Below are 27,795 nucleotides of genomic sequence, written 5' to 3' on the forward strand. Positions count from 1 at the left end.
GGCTGTGTGACTGTACTGGTCCTACTGACAGCCCCCTATCCTGGGCTGTGTGACTGTACTGGTCCTACTGACAGCCCCCTATCCTGGGCTGTGTGACTGTACTGGTCCTACTGACAGCCCCCTATCCTGGGCTGTGTGACTGTACTGGTCCTACTGACAGCCCCCTCTCCTGGGCTGTGTGACTGTACTGGTCCTACTGACAGCCCCCTATCCTGGGCTGTGTGACTGTACTGGTCCTACTGACAGCCCCCTCTCCTGGGCTGTGTGACTGTACTGGTCCTACTGACAGCCCCCTATCCTGGGCTGTGTGACTGTACTGGTCCTACTGACAGCCCCCTATCCTGGGCTGTGTGACTGTACTGGTCCTACTGACAGCCCCCTATCCTGGGCTGTGTGACTGTACTGGTCCTACTGACAGCCCCCTATCCTGGGCTGTGTGACTGTACTGGTCCTACTGACAGCCCCCTATCCTGGGCTGTGTGACTGTACTGGTCCTACTGACAGCCCCCTATCCTGGGCTGTGTGACTGTACTGGTCCTACTGACAGCCCCCTATCCTGGGCTGTGTGACTGTACTGGTCCTACTGACAGCCCCCTATCCTGGGCTGTGTGACTGTACTGGTCCTACTGACAGCCCCCTATCCTGGGCTGTGTGACTGTACTGGTCCTACTGACAGCCCCCTATCCTGGGCTGTGTGACTGTACTGGTCCTACTGACAGCCCCCTCTCCTGGGCTGTGTGACTGTACTGGTCCTACTGACAGCCCCCTATCCTGGGCTGTGTGACTGTACTGGTCCTACTGACAGCCCCCTCTCCTGGGCTGTGTGACTGTACTGGTCCTACTGACAGCCCCCTCTCCTGGGCTGTGTGACTGTACTGGTCCTACTGACAGCCCCCTATCCTGGGCTGTGTGACTGTACTGGTCCTACTGACAGCCCCCTATCCTGGGCTGTGTGACTGTACTGGTCCTACTGACAGCCCCCTCAGGGAAGATTTATGACATTACTGAGTAAAACAAGGTGAGGTGGAAACCTACCGGGCCGGCGCGGAAAAGCGTTGATGAGCCTAGCCTGTTGGCTGTAGCAGGCAGCGGCGTTGGGAAGAGTTGTTAGTGGCAAAAGTCAAGGATATTTAAGCAATATAGCATGAGAGCCAGTGTGTTGTGGCAAATATATCCCGCTGATCAGCTGTTATCCCACGAGGCCGCAGGCCGAGTGGGATAACTGCTGAGCAGCTATATTGCTATATTGCTTTTATAAAACAGTTTTCAAGTATGATAATATAATAATAATAATAATACTATAAGTCCGACTGGCATGGTATTCTGATAGAGTCAGTTGAAACACTACTGTAAGGCGGGACCGCAAGAACGTGCGGGTGATTTGATTGGATCGTTCTGGAGACCAGAACGATCGTTTCTCTCTCCCCACCTCCTCCCTCCCCCTGCTCTCTTCTCCTCCACACCTCCCCTCCCTTCCCCTCTCCTGCTCTCTCCTCTTGCTCCTCCCCACCTCCTATACCCTCCCCACCCCATCACTCTCTCACATTCCCCCTCCCTTCCCCCTCCCCTCCCTTCTCCTGCGCTCTCCTCTGCTCTCCCCTCATTCCTATATTTTCTATATTATCAATTGTTCAAATGTTATCTTTATTCTGTATATTCTTGTTACTGTGTGTTAGCTAGAATTAGCTAGACATACTTTCTGTGAAGCCCTCTGAGACATGCTTGTGAATTAGGGCTATATAAATAAACTTGACTTGACTTGAGACTGAAGTTGACATTGGCCAATCCTGGCGCTTGCTGAGAAGCTGAGAGCTTTCTGGAAAGCCCGACACGCAGCTCGAGCGCAGCGCTGCATTCTCAGCGCTTGCTGAGAAGCTGAGAGCTTTCTGCAAAGCCCGACACCAACTAACGTTACGGGGTTAAATGCGGGGTTAAATGCGGGGTTAACAGCCTTTTTTTTTGCAAAGAAGACATTAGCCCGCGTCTATTCTTGTACAAAACATAATTTTCTGCTAAGTATTAGTAAAGTTATAAGCGAAGATCGATTCACAAGGATCTGACAGCTGTCTCCGCCATTTGTTTTTTCTACATTGTCATTTGAGGTAACCAAAGCCTTTTAGTTAGAGAGTTGCCATGGCAACTCAATAACCCATGGCCATGGGTTATTGGAGTGGGTTACTGGATTTATACAATGGCTGTGAACCAATCAGATTGCTTGATTTGAGAGAGCCGTTTTATAAAGGCTATTATATAATGGAAAGTCACTATGGTAAGAAAGCCCTAGAAAATAATTACCGTATTTCTTCTAATAAACGCCCAGGCATTTATTTTGCTAAATCAACCCAGACCCCCGGCGGTTAAAGAAGACCCAACGGCAGTTAGAGTGAGGCGTTTATTTCGTTTAGCACAGAATCGACCCAGGCGATTATTACTTTTTGTATATTGTATAGTTAACATGTAGAAATGCTGCCTGTAAGTCAACAGCCCTCACAGAAGGCCAGTGGCGTCATGCAAGACACAATTCTGAGGGGCCGACATTCGGCAGCGACCAAAGGTCCCCGGCTATTCGGCAGCGACCAAAGGTCCCCGGCTAACAGACTTTGGTGGCGACCTAAAGTCTGAATAGATCTGCAATGATTCAATCAGTCTGCCCAGATAAAGTGTGCTGAATCCACTCATGATTGATTGATTTATCTATCATTAATCTATCGGTCCATTTAGCTATTTCTAAAATGAAGCCAGATTTAGAGGAATGTCTCATTTTAAATTAACAATAGGATTAGACTGTTGTGATGTCATTATTCAGTTTTAACCATCAATATTTGGCTCCTTTTATCATTAGGGTAAATACTGTATTGTTACCTGTATCTGTTGCCTGTTGTGTTGTATGTACTCATACTGTGTCAGCGTCTTTGGGTCACTGAAAAGTGCTTTATAAAATAAATGAATTCTTCTTCTTCTTCTTCTTCTTCTTCTTCTTCTTCTTCTTCTTCTTCTTCTTCTTCTTCTTCTTCTTCTTCTTTTTGTCTATATCTCAGAAACCCTTATGTCTACACACTAACCAAACCCGGGCTAGAAAACTCCCCTACTACTCAGAAACAAAATCACATCAATCTGTCAAAGTTTGGCGATATTACCAACACCTCATTTCCTGTTTTTCTAACTATCCATACCACTGGGCCAATCCCTGAAATTTGGCCAGATCATAGATATGACAGATATTCAAGCCTCTTTGGGGGCAATAGGCTTGAACCCCTGGTTTTGCCGCTTGCGGCCATATTTATTATTATTATTATTGTATATTTATTTCGAGATTTTGGTCAATTATATGTGCTTTTATGGTTATTAGCTTAGTCACTCACTTCTACACTACAGCTTCTAGACTGCTGCCACTTTTCTTGAAATAGCTAAATGTTGCTTCACCTAAAATGTTATTCACATAAAAAGACTATATACACAAGAACTGCATATTGACCTGGATACATCAAATGGAATTCAGTGTTTTGCTACAGTAACTACAGTATAACCTGTGATAGTGGTGGTAAAAACTAACAGCTCACTGCCATAACAGATCTGGCTAACATTACAATGCTAACTTTAGCTACATGGTAGGTACATGTAGCCAACTAACCTGCTATGCAAACTATGTCTATAATAACTAACAGCATTTCATTTTCACATGTTTGAAAAGGGGATTGATGCTCTACTACTAATGACCACCATGACTTTTTCTTTTTTTTCTCTTTTCTCCCCAAAAATCTGAGGGGGCAACTGCAGTTTCAATGGGCATGATGCTTCTGCAGAAGCGTCATGCCCATTGAAACTGCAGTTGCCCCCTCAGCTACTGTTATTCGCCTTCTGCCAGAAGGCACTGCGGGTGGTGGGCATAGCGAGTGGACCGCGTGGACACGCTGCCTAACTTTGCTGTTCCACTGTTACAGAGACCTTCACTGACAACATCTTCAAGGTATCCAAAGTGTTAAAGTAGGGGAACATCCTGTCAGTGAAGGTGTGTGTGAAGGTGTGAATGTGTGTGTTAGTATCAGGATCAGAGAATGACAGCTTCCCTCTCTTCCAGTACAGACTCACTCGGACCCTCTGGGGCTTCTTCTTCACTGGCAGAACAGTGTATGGATCTGGTGGGGAGTAGGTTTTGTATTCATCTATATAGAAGCAGATGCACCATAATCCAGAGCGTACGCCTCCCTTCCTCTGGACAGACTCTGCTGCCACACCCACAAACCATGTGCTGTATCCAACCTCCACATCCCAGCTGTGAGTTCCTGAGTCAAAGCCCTCAGAGCCCAGGACTATCCATGGCCACTCAAACCTCTCTGCGTTTTCAGGAAGCTTCTGTTCCACTCCACGTCTCACACTGGTCAGATCTCCAGACAGGATGAGTTCTGTACCGGCAGTGTTTGGGTCCAGAATCACAGGATTGTAGGAGACCATCTCCTTCATCTTGTCCCAGACTGTGAAGCTCAGGTTGCCCAGGTGTTTGGCTTCATCTATCAAAGCTGAGACCAGCTGTGGACCCAGCAGCAGGAGGGGGCACTGGACTCTTTCCTGACTCTGCTCCTCTTCCAGTGCAGCGATCCTGGCCTCCTCTTCCACTTGTAGAAACTGGCGAAGCTTCTTAAACCCCTCCTTAATCTGCCTCTCTGTGCGTCGGGCCTGAATCTTCATGTGTTCTGCTGTTTGACCACAGTTTCCTTTCACTTGATTAAAGAGGATCAGTTTCTCCTTTAAGGGCTTCAGTGATTTCTGGAGTTCTTTCTTGCGATGCTGTGCAGCTTCATCGATGGGTCTGAATCTGTGGTCGGTGTGTGTTTGTGAATCTCGACAGACGAGACATACCAGCTGCTGATGGTCCAGACAGAAGAGCTTGAGTTTCTCAGAGTGCAGACTGCAGAGGAGCTCAGATCCTGCTGAAGCTCTCTGATCTCTCTCCAGTGAGAAAGCCTCGCATAGTTTCTTCAATGCAAAGTTACGAGGTGGTTCACGCTGTGAAGAGATATCCTTACAAAGCGGACATTCATGTATCCGTTTCTGTGTCCACCATCTCTGCAGGCAGGCTTTACAGAAGCTGTGGCTACAGGACAGGAGGACAGGATCTTTGAAGATGTCACGGCAGACAGGACATGCGAGATCCTCCTCTGATCTGGAAGTCATCTCGTCCCAGACGAACACTGCCCTCTTATATTAGTAAACGAACACAATCCATCAACTGAGCATGAAAACGCCACCGACTGATGATGTCATACCCACGGATCATGTCATGCCCAACAATCGTCGAGTGGTGGCCAGGACGATGATGTCATCATCGTCGAGTGGTGGCAGTCGGAGCCGTTAGTGAAGTTTCGGGACCTGGGGGTGTGACCAATGCGCAATGGCAGGAAGCAGAATCCGGTTACCGTATACATGTGCGCCACGAGGTGACTAAAAAGTTACATAGTACATACAAGTTTTAAAACAAAACATCGACGCCACCGTCGCCATTCGTGGCGACTAGTTAGACTACACAACACGAATTGACGTTTCAACGGGGGAACGATAAAAATGTGGCACATGACGCAAGGATAGTGGCCAGTTGTGACTGATGATGTCATACCCATTGATGATCGTCGAGTGGGCCGTCACAGATGTCATACTCACTGATGATCAGTCATTGTGACATTATCAATGATGTCAGACTATGTCAGACTATGTATATAATAAGAGTAGAACCCATGCTTATTTCTCGGGTGGACAGTGGAAACGATGCACCACACAATAGGACAAATTATGTCATCAGTGGCCGCATCAGTGACATCACTGATGACATAACTCACTGATGACATCACTGATGACATCACAATTGCGCGAGTGACATCACTCAAAAGGCTGACTGATACCTCCATTCACGATATCTCGGAACACAAGCTCCGACCTCTAGACAAGTGCGGATTCGCCATAGCTGCGGCCAATCAGTTTTCATGTTGTCCCAATGGCTCTGTGACAGACATTGCTTTTTGCCAGAGACATCATCATGTGACATCATCAATGATGATGTAATCAGTGATGATGTCATCAATTATGTCACTTGGGTCCCAAACGGTAGCTGGCTGTCACCACTGATGATGTCACAATGTATAACTGATGTCTTATACTTTATGCTAATGAAGTCATAGACACTCACTTCACACAGCCCTCCACAAAATGCTAATGAGGTCATATACATTGTGACATCATCAGTGGTGACATCCATCTACTGTTTGGGATGCCCCTGCTTGGGAAGCCACTGCTCCCTAATGATTCAGATTCATTTATTTAAAGAGTGGGACATTACACGTTAATGAACAGTACAGCCGTACAGTAAACATGTCAGGTTATAGCCCAAGGGCTAGTTTCCACCTGTAGTCCCATGGCAGGTTGATGTAATCATGAAGGAGAAAAAAGATTAATAGTACAAAAAAGATTAATAATACGGAAGATTAGTAAAACCAAAAATGATGAAAAATGATGGCACTCAGTATCATGACACTACTGATGATGTCATCGATACATGACGTCACTGATGACATCACTGCTCCCAAAACAACTATGATCTTAGTCAGAGTGTGACGTCCATTGTGATGTCATCCACTCCAGAATGACTTATAGAGCTGCTGGCCATGCATCCATCATGTCACATCACTGATGACATCACTGCTCCCTAATGTTGTCCCTATCAGCCACTCCATTGTGATGTCATCCACTCCATTGACATTGATTTTGTGACTTTGTGGACCAAATTCTTTTCGTGCACCAACATTTTGATTTCTAGGATGGAGACTCTGGAGATCTGTGGGATTTATGACATCACTGATAATGTCATAATGTTCCGTTACGTTTTGTGTCCCTTTCAGGACACAAATATTGATATATCCATTGATATATAGATATGGATATATTGATATATCCATATACATATATATACACATACCTACACATACATAGTCACAATGGTGAGAGGAATCCAATCCGCCGGAAAGCAATTAGAAGAAGACAGATGATGTCAAATCATGTCAATCATTAGTAAAATGTACAGACAGACAGACAGACAGACAGACAGACAGACAGACAGACAGACAGGCTCACCTTCAGGCAAGGGCAGCAGGGTGATGGCTGTGCTCAGACGTCCACTGCCCAGGCTGACCAGGTGGGGGCGCTCCGCCTGGAACTTCAACCCCTTCCCTGTCTCTATCAGGTCCAGAGGCGTGCTCTGCCGAGAGGGTCACAAATAACATCAACTTAAGCACTTAATCACTTTACAATCATTCGACCCTTCCAGGAATTTGCAGTCAAAGTCGTGACTAGACGCCCTCCCCTTGACCTGACGCCAATCCCATCCATTCCAAAATGTAATAGGTTCTTCCTGGGACGATGCTACACCCTTCCAGCAAGTTTCATGAAAATCAGACCAGTAGTTTTTCTGTAATCCTGCTGACAGACAGACAGTGTGTGTGTGTGTGTGTGTGTGTGTGTGTGTGTGTGTGTGTGTGTGTGTGTGTGTGTGTGTGTGTGTGTGTGTGCGTGCGTGCGTGCGTGCGTGCGTGCGTGTAAAAAACCCCAAAGAAAACCTGCATCTATTTGTTTATTTACGAAAACATGTAGCCAGACCTAGCCAGGCGTCTATAAGGGACCGGCGTCTATTTGGGACTGTGCGTTTATTTGAAGTTTTACGGTAGGTGTCCTTCCACTCCAGATGGGAGAGGACAGTGTGCAGGATGTGTTCACGGTATGGAGGCGGGGGGGGGGGGGGGGGGGTGGAGCATGTGGCAGGCGAGGGATTTAACCAGCCTCTACAAACACTTCCTGGCTATGAGTTACCATCTCGGCTTTCGGCAGCTTCTCTGACGCTGACATATCAATGACTTGGCTCGTGTCAAAGGGGTTCGCTGGTAACCAGCTGCATCCGGACCTCCACTGATGGAACAGAGACTCTTCTACTGGCTACTGTTATTGTAGCTACTTCTAGCACGTTAGCACGGGCTTTGCTGTGCTCCTATCAGACCTATAGCTTCTTGTTCTTATTGGTGCTGGACTCAGACATACACTACATACCAGCATGTGACTCAGACATAAATACATCCTCTCTCAGACGAGATCTCAACTGACTGTAAACAGAAGGTACGTCACCCACAAGCCACACCCACCACATACTTCTTAAAGGGGCCAGGCCAAGCCTGCAACATATGGGAGTGAGGGGCTATTAGGGTGGGGGGGGTCGATACACCATAGTATCGTGATATTTTAGCTTACGATATTGTATGGATATTTGGACGCCAAGTATCGGTATTGCAAAAAAAAAGAAGCTTTTTTTTCCTTTTTGCAGGCCATGCCAGGCCAGGCCACCGGGCATCTGCCCCAAGCGCCCGATGGTGCAGTCCGCACCTGCAGTGGCGTATTGAGTCCAGGGAAGCTTAATAATGTAGCCTACATGTAGGGCAAATACAAAACAAAACAAAAAAAACACTGCATGTTTTACTTCTGGTGAGGTCAAGGAAAAGGTAGGAAAACGAGTTAGGAGTGACAATATATCGAAATATCGCAATATTCAATATATCGCAATATTCAATATATTGCAATATCGGCGATATCGCAATATCGTAATAATACTATCGTATTGTGACTCAAGTATCGTTTTAGTATCGTATCGTGGGCATCTGGTGATTCCCACCCCTAGGGGCTATGGGGCATCAGTCATTGAGGCTGGTCACCTTCTGCTGTTTGGGAACGATGGTAACGGATTTAAAACAGTGCAGAGAGGGACCGGTTTAAAATCAGAGGGCGAGGCAGAGGCTCAGAGGGCATGGAGGGTGCTGAGTTACTGGGAGGAGAATGAAGCGCTGCTGCTCCCATGTGGTGCTGACAGCAACCTGCTCTTCTCTCTCTCTCACTCTCTCTCTCACACTCTCACTCACTCTCTCTCCCTCTCTCTCTCTCTCTCACTCTCTCTCTCCCTCTCTCTCTCTCTCACACGTTCTCTGCTCCTCCATTCCAGAACTGTTGGGTAAAGCAGCGTTTCTCAAAGTGTGTGTGTGTGTGTGTGTGTGTGTGTGTGTGTGTGTGTGTGTGTGTGTGTGTGTGTGTGTGTGTCTAATGACTGGCTCTGTGCTTCACAACATGCTGACGTGTGCTGTCATAAGCCACCACAGCTGTGTTTAGCCTGAGCCCACCTGCATGCTGCTTCTACCTGCAGTGGTAGCTCAGTACTCACATAAAAAAGAAACTCAACAGACTGAGCTAATGACTAGTATAGTGTTAGAGGGTCTCTGTCCTCCCTGCAGCTGCCTGAACAGACCCACACCCATGTCATCTGTCAGACGCACAGTTTGACACATCATTCATCAAAACCCCCTAATGTGCAAAACTATGCTACTAATCTGTAATCCATGTGCAACTCAAGATTACTGCTGCCGCTGATCATGCACCTTGCACATAATATATATTTCTTTCAATATTTTATTTTCAACTTTTTTACTTGAACAACACACAAACAAGGCAAACAAACAAGCATAGGTAAACAAAAGAATTAGCGACATTCAGTATTACTTCGTGCCACCAGTCGCACAAGGTGTCCACATGCCCGTAAGACACTCGTCGCTCCCAACCTCAACGAGGTCGGCTAGAAATGGCTCCCAAATAACCCAAAAGGTATTAAGTGAGTTGGTCCTACGGAATCTATGGGCCATATCTTCGCAACGGCAGTAACTTTGCGTTAGCGCCCGTCTTGCGCTGGAATAGCGCCACGCAAAGCCCTAATTGTGGGCGTGTCGGCCCGCTGCACGTCGCGTCATCTCGGTGGAAACCTCATACAGGCGTGTTTATGCCCAAAACAGTATTCACAAGTTTGTGATCACTCCCCTTAAAAGCCACAGCATCACCGCCATCACGTCTGTGACAGCAGCTTCTTTCTTGCTGAGTGCAAGCAGAGTGACAGAGTGAGAGAGAGAGAGAGAGAGAGAGAGAGAGAGAGAGAGAGAGAGAGAGAGAAAAAAGAGAGAGGGAGAGAGAGAGGGGAGAGAACGAGAGAGGGAAGAGAGAGGGAGAGAATTGCAGGATGAACCAGTTCGAATTCGTAACGAAAATTGATGCTGGAACGATCCATTTGAAACACAAAGGGCCGCCGCGCAATTACGCAGTGAATATCCATGTCCCAAAGCGTGCGCTTACTGTAATTATACTGTAATTAGACGTTTCGGCGTACGCCTGGCATAGTGTTTTTTTTTTTACGCTAAGACCTGCTATTTGGTGGCGTTAAAATGGAGAGGACCCAAGACCATTTTTTCTAACACATTGCGCTGGAACACCTATTTTGGCATGGTCAACGCCCAGACCTGTGTTTACGCTCGGAACATAGCGACGGTATCTTCGCCAGAGCGCAAAATTACACTTGCGGGAGGCAGATGATAGGCTAGAGGCCCACGGACACGCCTGGGCCACGCCTACACCTGTGTCTGCGCTTAGATCCCAGCGCAAAACTGGACGGTGGAGGCAGACGGTAGATTAAGACGCAGGGAAGATAGCAATAAGAGGCGCGCAAACGGCAGCGCAAACGATAGCGCCGTACAAAGATAGGGCCCATAGTCTCTCCATCCGTATAACAGAGGTCATATCAGACAGTCACAATTGAAAAGAGGATGAAGAGGGGGACTTCCATTCCTTAAGGATGAGTTTCTTGGCAACAGTTGTCTCCAGTGTCAGAGACTGTTGCACAGCTGTAAGATGCTGTACCGAAAGCAAATTCTGCCGACTTTGTTGTGCAGTCCTTAATAAATGAATGTGAATCTGAATCTGTGGGGAAGTTCAGAGAAGACTCAGAGCAGCCGAAGATGATAGTGGTGAAACAGAAGGGAAGATCTTGTGTAATTTCTACTTGGATTAGTGGAGAGGGTGAGCGACTTTAAATTGGACCAGCTGCTGTTAACTGAGCAGAGTTGTACAACCAACTCCTTTCTCATATAGTGTCAGATAAATCCATACCAAGTTCCCCCTGCCATGCTTCTCTAATCCTCTCAGTAGAGGCCATGGTGCAGTTGTCAAACAGACATACAAATCTAGAGATGAGGTGCTTGGAGTGAGAAGGGCTCAGCAGCAAAACAACAAAAAAAGCATGTTCATCTGGGAGCGCTTCAAAGGTATGAATTTTGGATCGACCATACTCTCTGTGGCGGACTGGGACCATCTTTCAGGCCGGGAGTTTGACTCCGCCAGGCCAACACACGCAGACACACATTTTTGGCTGTTTGAAGCAAGATTTAGTGAATACAATGCTAACGTGACTTAACATGTTACCTATTTGTTCGCTAATAGAATTCAACATTGCCTAGATAACTGCAAGTATGAAATGAAGACTGAAGACAAGACAAGACAAGAACATGCCTCTGTACAAAAGCTTCACAGCAAACTTCATTTAAGGAAGAGTGCAATGTCCTGTCTTGTCTTGTCTGAGGTTAAATGCAAATACAAAAAATCTAACTGCTTCATCTCCACTTTAAACTGTATTGTGCAGTCCTACTGATAATCCCATAGCACATTAATGTGAAAGCAATAAGCATATAGCCTACATGTTTCACTTTATGCTCTGAAATTGTAGCCTACCTGAAGGTTCCTGATTCTGATAAGTTCAACAGCACCTCCAGCTCTGCAGGAGCACCTGCTGCAGAGCTAGTGCTGCTTCTGCCTCCTTCTCCACTTTTGTGAAGAAAACAATATTCAGTGGCGTTTTACTGCCATGTAACATAGCTAGCTAGCCGCTAATATTAGCCACAGTGCACTGCGCTCTTAAAGGGATATTTATCGACGAGATTTATCGACGAGCTGGACCTGATTAGTGATTTGCTCAGTTCGCCCAGACGGGTGTCAAGCTGTCAGCAACAAGGCTGGGAGGATCACACCAAGCTGTCAGCAACAAGGCTGGGAGGATCACACCAAGCTGTCAGCAACAAGGCTGGGAGGATCCCACCGGAAGAAAAACCCACTAGAAATAAGGTGGATAGGCAGAAATTGTGTTTTGTTTTATTTTTACCAAATTACCGGAGCCAAATTACCGCGTGTTAATAACCCGACTTTTGCGTTTTGGGTCACGGTCGTTGACTGACAGGTGCTATATATATATATATATATATATATATATATATATATATACTGTATATATATATTATAGATGGGATCGTTAACGCCATTAACGGCTGCGTTAACGCGAGACTCTTAACGCGCGATAAAAAAATTATCGCCGTTAATCTATTCTCAAAGTTGTCTGGTAGCAGGGTCCACTTATATTGAGCAGGCCATGATGATTATCACTTTAGAATGTAACAGGTATGTAAGCGCGGACATTTATGTCTGCCGCTCTCATGAGGTGGTTTTTCAGACGTGTCGATATAGCAGTTTATCGCAAAAGTGTAATGGAAACAGATTTTCCGCATTTGCACGTCATGTGACCCGTCTTCTCCTTTGGAAAAGCACACACCGGTGCGGTGCTCCTGACTGAAGTCACTTCAGTATTCAGTATTCAGTGAAGTGAATACAGTGACTGTGAGTAATACATTACACACGTTTCAGGTGCAATGTTATAATAGCCTACACAACATTCTGAAATGTCTAAATCGGACCAGTTGTATAGGCTACCTTTTTTCCTCTGTCTGTCGCGCTCGCATTCACCGCAGCCAGCAACATTTTGCGACTCATTTTCTTTTGAATTGATAATCAGGCTCGTTTATATGCGTTGTAACTTCATGTTGTGATTTGCATTGACCATTGGTTAGATTTGAGCATGCAGGGGACGGGATATGGGCAGATCCCCGTGCGTAATCACTGTGGCAGCTGCTGGTAATGGGGAATTGCGTTCAGGTGTGCGCGCATCAGACCAAACTCAACTTCAATGGAAACGCCTACAAGTCGCAATTGTACATTGTCGAAGTTGTAGAAATATCGCAATTATTTTGCGAAAAACTGTAATGGAAACACAGCTACTGACAGTTTAATGCCAGTTTAATATTATTGATCCCAGAAATGTGGGTTGTTGTTCTTATACCCTCTGGTGTTCATTCCAGGTAGTTCAGGATAGAACTTTGTCCAGATGAAGACAAACCATGTGTGTAACCTGCTGGTTTCTTACCTTTAAATGCCTACTGGCTATTCAAGTTGAATTGAATAAACAGAAACCTGTTCACAAGGACTTACTTCTAGTCATTATTTATGTTGCACACACATATTTTGAATGGCTTCGACAGACTTCAAATGACCCATTTTAATCTAGATTAATCTACATTAATGACCAGGATTAATCTAGATTAATCTAGATTAAAAAAATTAATCTATTCCCATCTCTAATATATATATATATTTAAGCAATATAGCATGAGAGCCAGTGTGTTGTGGCAAATATATCCCCCTGATCAGCTGTTATCCCACGAGGCTGCTCGCTTGCTGAGAAGCTGAGAGCTTTCTGGAAAGCCAACACGCAGCTCGAGCGCAGCGCTGCATTCTCAGCGCTTGCTGAGAAGCTGAGTGCTTTCTGCAAAGCCCGACACCAACTAACGTTACGGGGTTAAATGCGGGGTTAAATGCGGGGTTAACAGCCTTTTTTTTTGCAAAGAAGACATTAGCCCGCATCTATTCTTGTACAAAACATACTTTTCTGCGAAGTATTAGTAAAGTTATAAGCGAAGATCGATTCACAAGGATCTGACAGCTGTCTCCGCCATTTGTTTTTTCTACATTGTCATTTGAGGTAACCAAAGGCTTTTAGTAAGATAGTTGCCATGGCAACCAATAACCCATGGCCATGGGTTATTGGAGTGGGTTACTGGACCAGCTCAGTGGCCTTGTGGTTTGAGTGTCCGCCCTGAGACTGGGAGGTTGTGAGTTCGATCCCCGGCCGAGTCATACCAAAGACTGTAAAAATGGGACCCATTGCCTCCCTGCTTGGCACTCAGCATCAAATGGTTGGAATTGGGGGGTTAGATCACCAAATGATTCCCGAGCACGGCGCTGCTGCTGCTCACCGCTCCCCCAGGGGATGGGTCAAATGCGGAGATCAAATTTCGCACACTCAGGTGTGTGACAATCGTTGGGACTTTACCTTTACTTTACCATTATACAATGGCTGTGAACCAATCAGATTGCTTGATTTGAGAGAGCCGTTTTATATATATAGCATGCTTGGCACACATGGAAGTGTCAGTTGGGATCTTGTGGATACAGAGCAAGGGGAATGACACATGATGATGCGCATGCACTGCATGCTGACGCGCTGTGTCCCTTCCTCTGTGTTTGTCACACACACACACACACACACACACACACACACACACACACTCACTCACTCACTCACTCACTCACACACTCACACACTCACACACTCACACACACACACACACACACACACACACACACACACACACACACACAACACACACGCAGACAACACACACACTCACCTGTAACAGCTGGTGGGTTTGGCGTCCACACTCAGGCATGTTTCTGTTCAAGCTGTCCATGTCTGCTGGGCTGTCAATCACATGAAGGTCCTGACAGAGACATAAACACATGACATCACATGAAGGTCCTGACAGAGACATAAACACATCACAGGACATGAAGGTCCTGACAAAGACAGAAACACATCACATGACATGAAGGTCCTGACAGAGACATAAACACATCACATGACATGAAGGTCCTGACAGAGACATAAACACATCACATTACATGAAGGTCCTGACAGAGACATAAACACATCACATGACATGAAGGTCCTGACAGAGACATAAACACATGACATCACATGAAGGTCCTGACAGAGACATAAACACATCACATTACATGAAGGTCCTGACAGAGACATAAACACATCACATGACATCACATGAAGGTCCTGACAGAGACATAAACACATCACATGACATCACATGAAGGTCCTGACAGAGACAGAAACACATCACATGACATGAAGGTCCTGATAGAGACATAAACACATCACATGACATGAAGGTCCTGACAGAGACATAAACACATCACATCACATGAAGGTCCTGATAGAGACATAAACACATGACATCACATGAAGGTCCTGACAGAGACATAAACACATGACATTACATGAAGGTCCTGACAGAGACATAAACACATCACATCACATGAAGGTCCTGACAGAGACATAAACACATGACATCACATGAAGGTCCTGACAGAGACATAAACACATCACATGACATGAAGGTCCTGACAGAGACATAAACACATCACATTACATGAAGGTCCTGACAAAGACATAAACACATCACATGACATGAAGGTCCTGACAGAGACATAAACACATCACATTACATGAAGGTCCTGACAAAGACATAAACACATCACATGACATGAAGGTCCTGACAGAGACATAAACACATCACATTACATGAAGGTCCTGACAGAGACATAAACACATCACATGACATGAAGGTCCTGACAGAGACATAAACACATCACATGACATCACATGAAGGTCCTGACAGAGACAGAAACACATCACATGACATGAAGGTCCTGACAGAGACATAAACACATCACATCACATGAAGGTCCTGATAGAGACATAAACACATCACATGACATGAAGGTCCTGACAGAGACATAAACACATCACATGACATGAAGGTCCTGACAGAGACATAAACACATCACATGACATCACATGAAGGTCCTGACAGAGACATAAACACATCACATGACATGAAGGTCCTGACAGAGACATAAACACATCACATCACATGAAGGTCCTGACAAAGACATAAACACATCACATGACATGAAGGTCCTGATAGAGACATAAACACATCACATGACATGAAGGTCCTGATAGAGACATAAACACGTCACATGACATGAAGGTCCTGACAGAGACATAAACACATCACATGACATCACATGAAGGTCCTGACAGAGACATAAACACATCACATGACATGAAGGTCCTGACAGAGACATAAACACATCACATGACATGAAGGTCCTGACAGAGACAGAAACACATCACATTACATGAAGGTCCTGACAGAGACATAAACACATCACATCACATGAAGGTCCTGACAGAGACATAAACACATCACATGACATCACATGAAGGTCCTGACAGAGACAGAAACACATCACATGACATGAAGGTCCTGACAGAGACATAAACACATCACATGACATGAAGGTCCTGATAGAGACATAAACACATCACATGACATGAAGGTCCTGACAGAGACATAAACACATCACATGACATCATGTGAAGGTCCTGACAGAGACATAAACACATCACATGACATCACATGAAGGTCCTGACAGAGACATAAACACATCACATGACATGAAGGTCCTGACAGAGACATAAACACATCACATGACATGAAGGTCCTGACAGAGACATAAACACATCACATCACATGAAGGTCCTGACAAAGACATAAACACATCACATCACATGAAGGTCCTGACAGAGACATAAACACATCACATGACATCACATGAAGGTCCTGACAGAGACAGAAACACATCACATGACATGAAGGTCCTGACAGAGACATAAACACATCACATCACATGAAGGTCCTGACAAAGACATAAACACATCACATGACATGAAGGTCCTGACAAAGACATAAACACATCACATGACATGAAGGTCCTGACAGAGACATAAACACATGACATCACATGAAGGTCCTGACAGAGACAGAAACACATCACATGACATGAAGGTCCTGACAGAGACATAAACACATCACATTACATGAAGGTCCTGACAAAGACATAAACACATCACATGACATGAAGGTCCTGACAGAGACATAAACACATGACATCACATGAAGGTCCTGACAGAGACAGAAACACATCACATGACATGAAGGTCCTGACAGAGACATAAACACATCACATCACATGAAGGTCCTGATAGAGACATAAACACGTCACATGACATGAAGGTCCTGATAGAGACATAAACACATCACATGACATGAAGGTCCTGATAGAGACATAAACACGTCACATGACATGAAGGTCCTGACAGAGACATAAACACATCACATGACATCATGTGAAGGTCCTGACAGAGACATAAACACATCACATGACATGAAGGTCCTGACAGAGACATAAACACATCACAGGACATGAAGGTCCTGATAGAGACATAAACACATCACATGACATGAAGGTCCTGATAGAGACATAAACACATCACATGACATCATGTGAAGGTCCTGATAGAGACATAAACACATCACATGACATGAAGGTCCTGATAGAGACATAAACACATCACATGACATCATGTGAAGGTCCTGACAGAGACATAAACACATCACATGACATCACATGAAGGTCCTGACAGAGAGATAAACACATCACATGACATCACATGAAGGTCCTGACAGAGACATAAACACATCACATGACATCACATGAAGGTCCTGACAGAGACATAAACACATCACATGACATCACGTGAAGGTCCTGACAGAGACATAAACACATCACATGACATCACATGAAGGTCCTGACAGAGACATAAACACATCACATGACATCACATGAAGGTCCTGACAGAGACATAAACACATCACATCACATGAAGGTCCTGACAGAGACATAAACACATCACATGACATGGGTCCTGACAGAGACATAAACACATCACATGACATGAAGGTCCTGACAGAGACATAAACACATCACATGACATCACATGAAGGTCCTGACAGAGACATAAACACATCACATGACATCACATGAAGGTCCTGACAGAGACATAAACACATCACATGACATCACATGAAGGTCCTGACAGAGACATAAACACATCACATCACATGAAGGTCCTGACAGAGACATAAACACATCACTATCACTATCACTATCACTACATTATCACTATCACCATTATTATCACTATCATCACAGTCATTATCACTATCACTCATGATCTCTATCACCATCATTATTCATCTCTGTACCTTCATTCACAGAAGTTCCTGGACCAAATCACATCATTTGGACCAGGAAGTTCTGTGAATGAACAGGGAGGCAAGATGGAGGGAAGTTAAACATTCTTCATTTGCATAATATATCGATGTTTTAATGTTACAAAGCTGTTTGAAAATGGACAAAGTGGCCCTTTAAGTTGATGAGATCTTAACTCAGGTTTCAAGTCTGAGTTTGACAAAGGCTCAAAGTGATATAAAAGTGTCAACATTATGTTACTGGATGTGTGAAAGGAGAGTAAGATAAACCTCCCCCTCCAGTCTGCCCAGACGCTAATGAGTCAAAGTCTGACTGGTGCTAGCACATGCAAACACACACACACACACACCTACACACACCTACACACACACACACACACACACACACACACACACACACACACACACACACACACACACACACACACACACACACACACACAACCAGTTGACACATCCACTGGAAATTGGCCACCTTGTTTGGCCCTCCTGTCTCTATCTACACAAAAATACATACACACACATACACGCACGCACGCGCACACACACACACACACACACATGCACATACACGCATGCACGCACGCACCCACACACACCACATGCACGCACGCGCACACACACATGCACACACACATGCACACACACACACACACACATGCACGCACACACCCACACACAGTGCCCAAATTCCGCCCCTCTTACTCAGTGATTTTGGGGTCTTTCCCTCAAGTCAGCACTCAACAAATACAGTATATGAGTACAAGTGTGACATGGCTGATATGAGGGTGAGTCAATGTGAGAAAACACCTACTCATTATGTGAGATGTGAGAGGGAAGAGAGACGACCACAAAGAGAGGTCACAAAACACATCAGTACAGCAAGTCTGCGTTTGCACGCCTAAAATGTTGTGCAGCAGCGGAGATGTAAGATATGGTTGTGATCCTCTGCTGCCCTCAGGAGAACAAAACACTTTCAATAATATCATCATCTCTGCTCTTCTGACAGACCCCCAAATCATATTCAGCACAATGAGCCTGAGGCAACCCTCCAACAGCCAATCACAAAACAGCAAATCAAAAACACTCTTGGAGGCAGTGAGAAAGCCTCAGAGCCAATCAGAAGATGGAGAAGTTTGAGAAGATGATTTGTCATGCTGCAGTCTTTCTCACCTGACCTAACTAATGCCTCCCCCACACCTGACCTAACTAATGCCTCCCCCACACCTGACCTAACTAATGCCTCCTCCACACCTGACCTAACTAATGCCTCCCCCACACCTGACCTAACTAATGCCTCCTCCACACCTGACCTAACTAATGCCTCCCCCACACCTGACCTAACTAATGCCTCCCCCACACCTGACCTAACTAATGCCTCCTCCACACCTGACCTAACTAATGCCTCCCCCACACCTGACCTCACCTGACCTAACTAATGCCTCCCCCACACCTGACCTAACTAATGCCTCCGCCACACCTGACCTAACTAATGCCTCCTCCACACCTGACCTAACTAATGCCTCCGCCACACCTGACCTAACTAATGCCTCCCCCACACCTGACCTAACTAATGCCTCCCCCACACCTGACCTAACTAATGCCTCCTCCACACCTGACCTAACTAATATCTCCCCCACACCTGACCTAACTAATGCCTCCCCCACACCTGACCTAACTAATGCCTCCCCCACACCTGACCTAACTAATGCCTCCCCCACACCTGACCTAACTAACGCCTCCTCCACACCTGACCTAACTAATGCCTCCCCCACACCTGACCTAACTAATGCCTCCTCCACACCTGACCTAACTAATATCTCCCCCACACCTGACCTAACTAATGCCTCCCCCACACCTGACCTAACTAATGCCTCCCCCACACCTGACCTAACTAATGCCTCCCCCACACCTGACCTAACTAATGCCTCCCCCACACCTGACCTAACTAATGCCTCCTCCACACCTGACCTAACTAATGCCTCCTCCACACCTGACCTAACTAATGCCTCCCCCACACCTGACCTAACTAATGCCTCCCCCACACCTGACCTAACTAATGCCTCCTCCACACCTGACCTAACTAATATCTCCCCCACACCTGACCTAACTATTGCCTCCTCCACACCTGACCTAACTAATGCCTCCTCCACACCTGACCTAACTAATGCCTCCTCCACACCTGACCTAACTAATGCCTCCTCCACACCTGACCTAACTAATGCCTCCTCCACACCTGACCTAACTAATGCCTCCTCCACACCTGACCTAACTAATGCCTCCTCCACACCTGACCTAACTAATGCCTCCTCCACACCTGACCTAACTAATGCCTCCTCCACACCTGACCTAACTAATGCCTCCCCCACACCTGACCTAACTAATGCCTCCTCCACACCTGACCTAACTAATGCCTCCTCCACACCTGACCTAACTAATGCCTCCTCCACACCTGACCTAACTAATGCCTCCTCCACACCTGACCTAACTAATGCCTCCTCCACACCTGACCTAACTAATGCCTCCTCCACACCTGACCTAACTAATGCCTCCCCCACACCTGACCTAACTAATGCCTCCCCCACACCTGACCTAACTAATGCCTCCCCCACACCTGACCTAACTAATGCCTCCCCCACACCTGACCTAACTAATGCCTCCCCCACACCTGACCTAACTAATGCCTCCTCCACACCTGACCTAACTAATGCCTCCCCCACACCTGACCTAACTAATGCCTCCCCCACACCTGACCTAACTAATGCCTCCCCCACACCTGACCTAACTAATGCCTCCCCCACACCTGACCTAACTAATGCCTCCTCCACACCTGACCTAACTAATGCCTCCCCCACACCTGACCTAACTAATGCCTCCCCCACACCTGACCTAACTAATGCCTCCTCCACACCTGACCTAACTAATGCCTCCCCCACACCTGACCTAACTAATGCCTCCCCCACACCTGACCTAACTAATGCCTCCTCCACACCTGACCTAACTAATGCCTCCCCCACACCTGACCTAACTAATGCCTCCCCCACACCTGACCTAACTAATGCCTCCCCCACACCTGACCTAACTAATGCCTCCTCCACACCTGACCTAACTAATGCCTCCCCCACACCTGACCTAACTAATGCCTCCTCCACACCTGACCTAACTAATGCCTCCTCCACACCTGACCTAACTAATGCCTCCTCCACACCTGACCTAACTAATGCCTCCCCCACACCTGACCTAACTAATGCCTCCCCCACACCTGACCTAACTAATGCCTCCCCCACACCTGACCTAACTAATGCCTCCCCCACACCTGACCTAACTAATGCCTCCTCCACACCTGACCTAACTAATGCCTCCCCCACACCTGACCTAACTAATGCCTCCCCCACACCTGACCTAACTAATGCCTCCTCCACACCTGACCTAACTAATGCCTCCTCCACACCTGACCTAACTAATGCCTCCTCCACACCTGACCTAACTAATGCCTCCTCCACACCTGACCTAACTAATGCCTCCTCCACACCTGACCTAACTAATGCCTCCTCCACACCTGACCTAACTAATGCCTCCTCCACACCTGACCTAACTAATGCCTCCTCCACACCTGACCTAACTAATGCCTCCCCCACACCTGACCTAACTAATGCCTCCTCCACACCTGACCTAACTAATGCCTCCTCCACACCTGACCTAACTAATGCCTCCCCCACACCTGACCTAACTAATGCCTCCCCCACACCTGACCTAACTAATGCCTCCCCCACACCTGACCTAACTAATGCCTCCCCCACACCTGACCTAACTAATGCCTCCCCCACACCTGACCTAACTAATGCCTCCCCCACACCTGACCTAACTAATGCCTCCTCCACACCTGACCTAACTAATGCCTCCCCCACACCTGACCTAACTAATGCCTCCTCCACACCTGACCTAACTAATGCCTCCTCCACACCTGACCTAACTAATGCCTCCCCCACACCTGACCTAACTAATGCCTCCCCCACACCTGACCTAACTAATGCCTCCCCCACACCTGACCTAACTAATGCCTCCCCCACACCTGACCTAACTAATGCCTCCTCCACACCTGACGAGAATTTGTCCGATTGTAGCCGGGCTCTTCCCGATTGTGAATGGGGCCATATCAAACAGGTTTGATATTTACAACTCGACAGGCGATGGAATCTTGAGCAGAGAGCCAATGAGAGCAAGCTGATGGGGAAGCGTCACCAACCGGATGTTGCGTGCGTGGACAGAACCATAACCACAAACATGGCTGCCAACCCCATAGAGCTAAAGGCTCCAGAAAGAAAAAGACAAAGTGGACAGTTGAGAAGGAGGACAGGCTGGTTGAGTTTTGGCGACAGCATGAGAAGTCTTTACGATGTATCTCACTAAAATGCTAACATACTGTACATACATACATATATATATATATATATATATATATATATATATATATATACAGTATATACATACATACATATATACATATATATATATATATATATATATATATATATATATATATATATATATGTATATATACAGTATACATACATATATATATATGTATATATATATACATACATATATATATATATATGTGTATATATATATACATACATATATATACACACATATATACAACAACATAACATAACATAATGATCCCAAGTTCTCAGAGGTGACAATCTTCAGCGTAATCGTCAAGTGTGTGGAGTTGCGTCTGAGCGGTAGCGATTGTGTGTGCGTTCCAAGATTGAAATGTAAAAAAATCGGTTATCTCTGTCATGAGGTTTGTGGACTCTCAAGATTTTTATAATCTACAAGGATTTGAAAATCTTTATGGGGGAGACATAAGGATGCACGATATATCGGCAATATCATCGGTATCAGCTGACGCAAGTAATCTTTTAAATATCGGTCCGATGAGCAAAAATAACAGTAGGCCTAATATTAATATCGGTTATCAGTATTGGCCAAAATGTTCATATTGATATGGTAATTCCATGATTTATGGGCTTTTCCAAATGTTTTGGAATTAAAGAAAGACATAACTTTTTCAAACTCACAGTGTTTACATGTGTTTTTCAGTATGTACAAAATGTTATCATATAGAAATGTGTTTTTATACAGATCATATCGACATCGTAAATCGTAAATATCAGTGATCGGCCATAACAGCAACGTTAATATCGGTGATCGATCGGCCAAAATGTTCATATATCGGTGCCTCCCTAGCCCTAATCAGCGTGTGGGTGATATAGTTACCTGTCGCCAGTTGTCCAGCAAATGCACAGCCTCCATTGCAAAGAGCTGCAGTCCACTACAGAACCTGACTGAGCAGCACTACTCCCAGACTGAAGTGACCCAACACAATGTCTTCAATGATGCTTCTTCTTCTCATGGGCTTCCGCTAGTGTCTTTGTCTCGCTCTCTGTCCTTTGTCTGCAGCCAGTGGTGCAAAGTCCTCCACAAGCTCCCATTCACAACCTCAACCTGTTGCTGCTTGCTCCACTCTACTAACACCTGCATTCCTCACTGCCAGCACCACACAGAGCGAGAGAGAGAGAGAGAGAGAGAGAGAGTGTGTGTGTGTGTGTGTGTGTGTGTGTGTGTGTGTGTGTCTGTGTGTGTGTGTGTGTGTGTGTGTGTGTGTGTGTGTGTGTGTGTGTTGATCAAAAGAGAGATCTGGAACAGAGAGAGAGAAAGAGATGAGTGAAAACATTTGAAGGTCAGAACAAGCAGTGAATAGGTGCTGAGGTGCCCTTGAGCAAGGCTCTTAACCCCAACTGCTCCAGTGGAGCTGAGCAGTGGCCATGCAGCAGATCAGACTGTGGTTGAACTGGTCAGTTTCCAGGTGTGAATGTGTGTGTGAATGTGAACAGGGCACTCCTGTGAAAAAGAGAGCATTGCTCTCAGTGAGACTCCCCCTGTATAAATAAAGGTAAAAAAATATATATATATATATATATATATATATATATATATATTATATTATTATATACATCAAGGTCACTATGAATGAACACGTGATGTAGTGTGAAATGGTCTTTATATCAGCCATGTTTGTGATGTTTCCTGATGTGTGATTGGGATATCCTTTGTTTTCCCCTCATTATACATTAGAAACACTCAGAGCACCATGATTACTGATGTATTACACACATACACATACATCACCACTCTACTCATCACATAAACATACATCACCACTCTACTCATCACATACACATACATCACCACTCTACTCATCACATACACATACATCACCACTCTACTCATCACATACACATACATCACCACTCTACTCATCACATACACATACATCACCACTCTACTCATCACATACACATACATCACCACTCTACTCATCACATACACATACATCACCACTCTACTCATCACATACACATACATCACCACTCTACTCATCACATACACATACATCACCACTCTACTCATCACATACACATACATCACCACTCTACTCATCACATACACATACACATACATCACCACTCTACTCATCACATACACATACATCACCACTCTACTCATCACATACACATACATCACCACTCTACTCATCACATACACATACACATACATCACCACTCTACTCATCACATACACATACATCACCACTCTACTCATCCACCACCGATGTGTAGCACCCACCTGGGCGATGTGCAGCCCCCACCTGGGCGATGTGTAGCCCCCACCTGGGCGACGTGTAGCCCCCACCTGGGCGATGTGTAGCCCCCACCTGGGTGATGTTACACCCCCCAGAGCACCAGGGTTACACCCCCCAGGGCACATTAAAGTAAATGGTGGCCACAACAAAACCCCCCCCCCCACCCCGATAGCCGCTCCTCGGCTCCGTACAAGTTAGCTAACTCGTTCAGAAAAACTGTGGTTCTTTGGCTCCGCCCATTGCATTTTGACTCAACCAATGAGATTATTTCTGCCTTGAGAGGAGGAGTTCCATTTCCCCAAAAAGTTTGGAGAACTTAAAGCCCAATTCCCATAACGTTACTATTAGTATGAGAGTCTGTTCCCACCACTTCAAAGAGCATTAATCCAGACTCTCTCTCTCTCTCAACTCCAATAGACTCTCATTGAACTCTATCTTTCTCTCTCTCTCTCTCTCTCTCTCCCTCCCTCCCTCCCTCTGCCAGGACAGACAGGCTGGCATTGTTTTGTGTTGAGCAGGCATGTCGTCTCCTCACACATGAGGGAATCTTTTTTCCCCATTGGGTTATGAGGGGGGAGGGAGTTGGAATGCAAAAATGTAGTTGGCAGCAGGCAGGGAAGAGGACGGCCTGCTAACTAGTCAGAGGATGAACGTATTGAAGGGATAGATCATGATGATAGAGAGAGTGCCAAAGAGAAGGTGCAATTGATTGCATTCATATAGCGGCTTTCTAGATACTCAAAGTGCTTCACATAATTATCGGGGGAGGGTGGAGGGAACTCAACTCATCCACCACCAATATGTAGCACCCACCTGGGTGATGTGCAGCACCCACCTGGGTGATGTGTAGCACCCACCTGGGTGATGTGTAGCACCCACCTGGGTGATGTGTAGCACCCACCTGGGTGATGTGTAGCACCCACCTGGGCCAGTTTGCACCAGAACGCTCAGCACACATCAGCTCAGCACACATCAGCTGGTGGAGAGTTGAGGACTGTATGTGCCAATTAAGTAACAAGGAATGATTAGGTGGCCATGATGGAAGGAAGGCGTGGGAATTTTGCCAGGGCACTGAGGTTACACCCCCCAGGACACCGGGGTTACACCCCCCAGGGCACTGAGGTTACACCCCCCAGGACACCGGGGTTACACCCCCCAGGGCACTGAGGTTACACCCCCCAGGACACCGGGGTTACACCCCCCAGGGCACTGAGGTGACACCCCCCAGGACACCAGGGTTACACCCCCCAGGACACCGGGGTTACACCCGCCAGGGCAGCAAGGTTACACCCCCCAGGGCACCGGAGTTACACCCCCCAGGGCACTGAGGTTACACCCCCCAGGGCAGCAAGGTTACACCCCCCAGGGCACCGGAGTTACACCCCCCAGGGCACTGAGGTTACACCCCCCAGGGTACCGGTGTCACACAACCCCAGGGCACCAGGGTTAGACCCCTACTCTTGGTCCTCCAACACCACTTCCAGGACCAGATGGTCTCACATCCAAAGACTGACCACAGACCTGAGCTGAGCTTCCCCAGCAAGCCAGCGGTGTAACGCACGAGCCCCTGTCCTGTGCAGGTGTCGGCTCGGCTCGGGCACGCATTGTGATTGGCTGTATGTCCGGCACGTGGCTCGGGCACGCATTGTGATTGGCTGTATGTCCGGCACGCAGGGGCGTTGGAAGTACTTTTAGGTAGGGGGTGCTGCCACCGATTCAACATTGGGGGGGACGGCTGATGGCGCCCATAGGGCGGCAAAAAATTTGGCCACTTTGTCGCCAGATTAGAGGAATATTAATATTAAGATTAGACTGTTGTGTCATTATTCAGTCACCCTTTCTCACTCACCTCCATGTCACCACTTGCTCCCACTGCTGTGTTGGAATCCTCATTCTCTCTCCCACCCTTTTTGGACTTTTAGCCATATTTAGAGGAATATTAAATTTTAAATTAACATTAGGATTATACTGTTGTGATGTCATTATTCAGTGTCTTCTCCTCTTCTCTGCAGCATTACTCAATTTACCCTCAGGACTCAGGGACAGTGATAGCCTACCTGCTATTCCTCCGATATATCCAGGGCCGGATTAATAGTACCATGGGCCCCCGGTGCTATTCATTTTCTAAGCTATTCATTTAGCCTTTTAAGGTAGTCATAAAGATTATATCTTCCAGACTGAAATGTTATAACAGAAGTGGAGTATTGGCCAGAATTACATGAACATTTGGACACTTATTCAGCGGGTATTTTGCATGTTGCGTTCAGGTGCACTGTAAAAAAATTTTTTTTTTTTTTTTTTTTTTTACATCTCTTGCCACCAGGGGGTGCTGCAGCGCCCACCGCACCGTGCTTCCAACGCCTTTGCCGGCACGTGGCTCGGGCACGCATTGTGATTGGCTGTATGTCCGGCACGTGGGATTAACGTGGGCAAAATGGCCGACAGCTTTAGATGAGCTAACAAGCTAAGCTACTGATGTTATCAGACATGATCATGATTCAAGTGTTACAGGATCACTTCTCATAAACATGAGAGCCTTACTTTTTGAAAATAAATGTTGTGAGAGTTTAACTTAATCTGAGCCGAGCACATCCAGTAGGGCGAGCCGATCCTACAGGCAAGATGAAACTTTAATAGTAACAGGATATACTACAGCAAAGAAAAATTGATTATTATGGAATAGCGGACACTTTTAAGCGCCCTTAACTCATTGAGTGCCAATGACGACAATCGTCGTCAATTCAAATACTAACGTTGAGTGCCAATGACGACGATTGTCGTCAATTGCGTTTTTTGACGGTGGGACGTGGATCAAAGCCAGATCCATCTCCTGTGAAAGTATGGTGGATGTTGAATGTGTAAAAGCTATTTTACGGACCCATTAGGGGGCGACAGTGCTCTCCAGATTAGAGAAAGGCGAGGAAAAAAGAGAGAAGAAGTCATGGGGAAACGGAAATCGCATCGGTATGCATCGATATGCATGAAGCATAACGTTAGCTGTGCCTGCAGCAGCCAATCTGCTGCCACAATTGAGCCCCTCCGTGTCCGCTG

At 46.2% G+C, this 27,795-nt stretch overlaps 2 protein-coding genes across 2 annotated transcripts in view; both read right to left on the reverse strand.

The window, feature by feature from the left end:
- Nucleotides 1-23,354, reverse strand: part of phldb1b (pleckstrin homology-like domain, family B, member 1b) — a gene marked incomplete at its 5' end in the record, with an annotated part of 197,850 nt that extends 174,496 nt beyond the window's left edge. Inside the window, 3 exons of the mRNA XM_083637663.1 lie at nt 7,120-7,243; nt 14,469-14,558; nt 23,319-23,354. Of these exons, the coding sequence (XP_083493789.1) occupies nt 7,120-7,243; nt 14,469-14,558; nt 23,319-23,354 (250 nt within the window). The remainder of the gene's footprint in view (nt 1-7,119; nt 7,244-14,468; nt 14,559-23,318) is intronic.
- Nucleotides 3,916-4,686, reverse strand: LOC310777395 (nuclear factor 7, ovary-like; the record flags this gene model as incomplete). The annotated part of the gene is made up of 1 exon (XM_083637722.1): nt 3,916-4,686. The coding sequence occupies one exon, from the start codon at nt 4,684-4,686 to the stop codon at nt 3,916-3,918; it is 771 nt and encodes a 256-aa protein (XP_083493848.1).
- Nucleotides 23,355-27,795: the final 4,441 nt, after the last annotated feature.

This window comes from Poromitra crassiceps, assembly GCF_964638095.1.
Source record: "Poromitra crassiceps genome assembly, chromosome: 5".
Lineage (NCBI taxonomy): Eukaryota > Metazoa > Chordata > Actinopteri > Beryciformes > Melamphaidae > Poromitra > Poromitra crassiceps.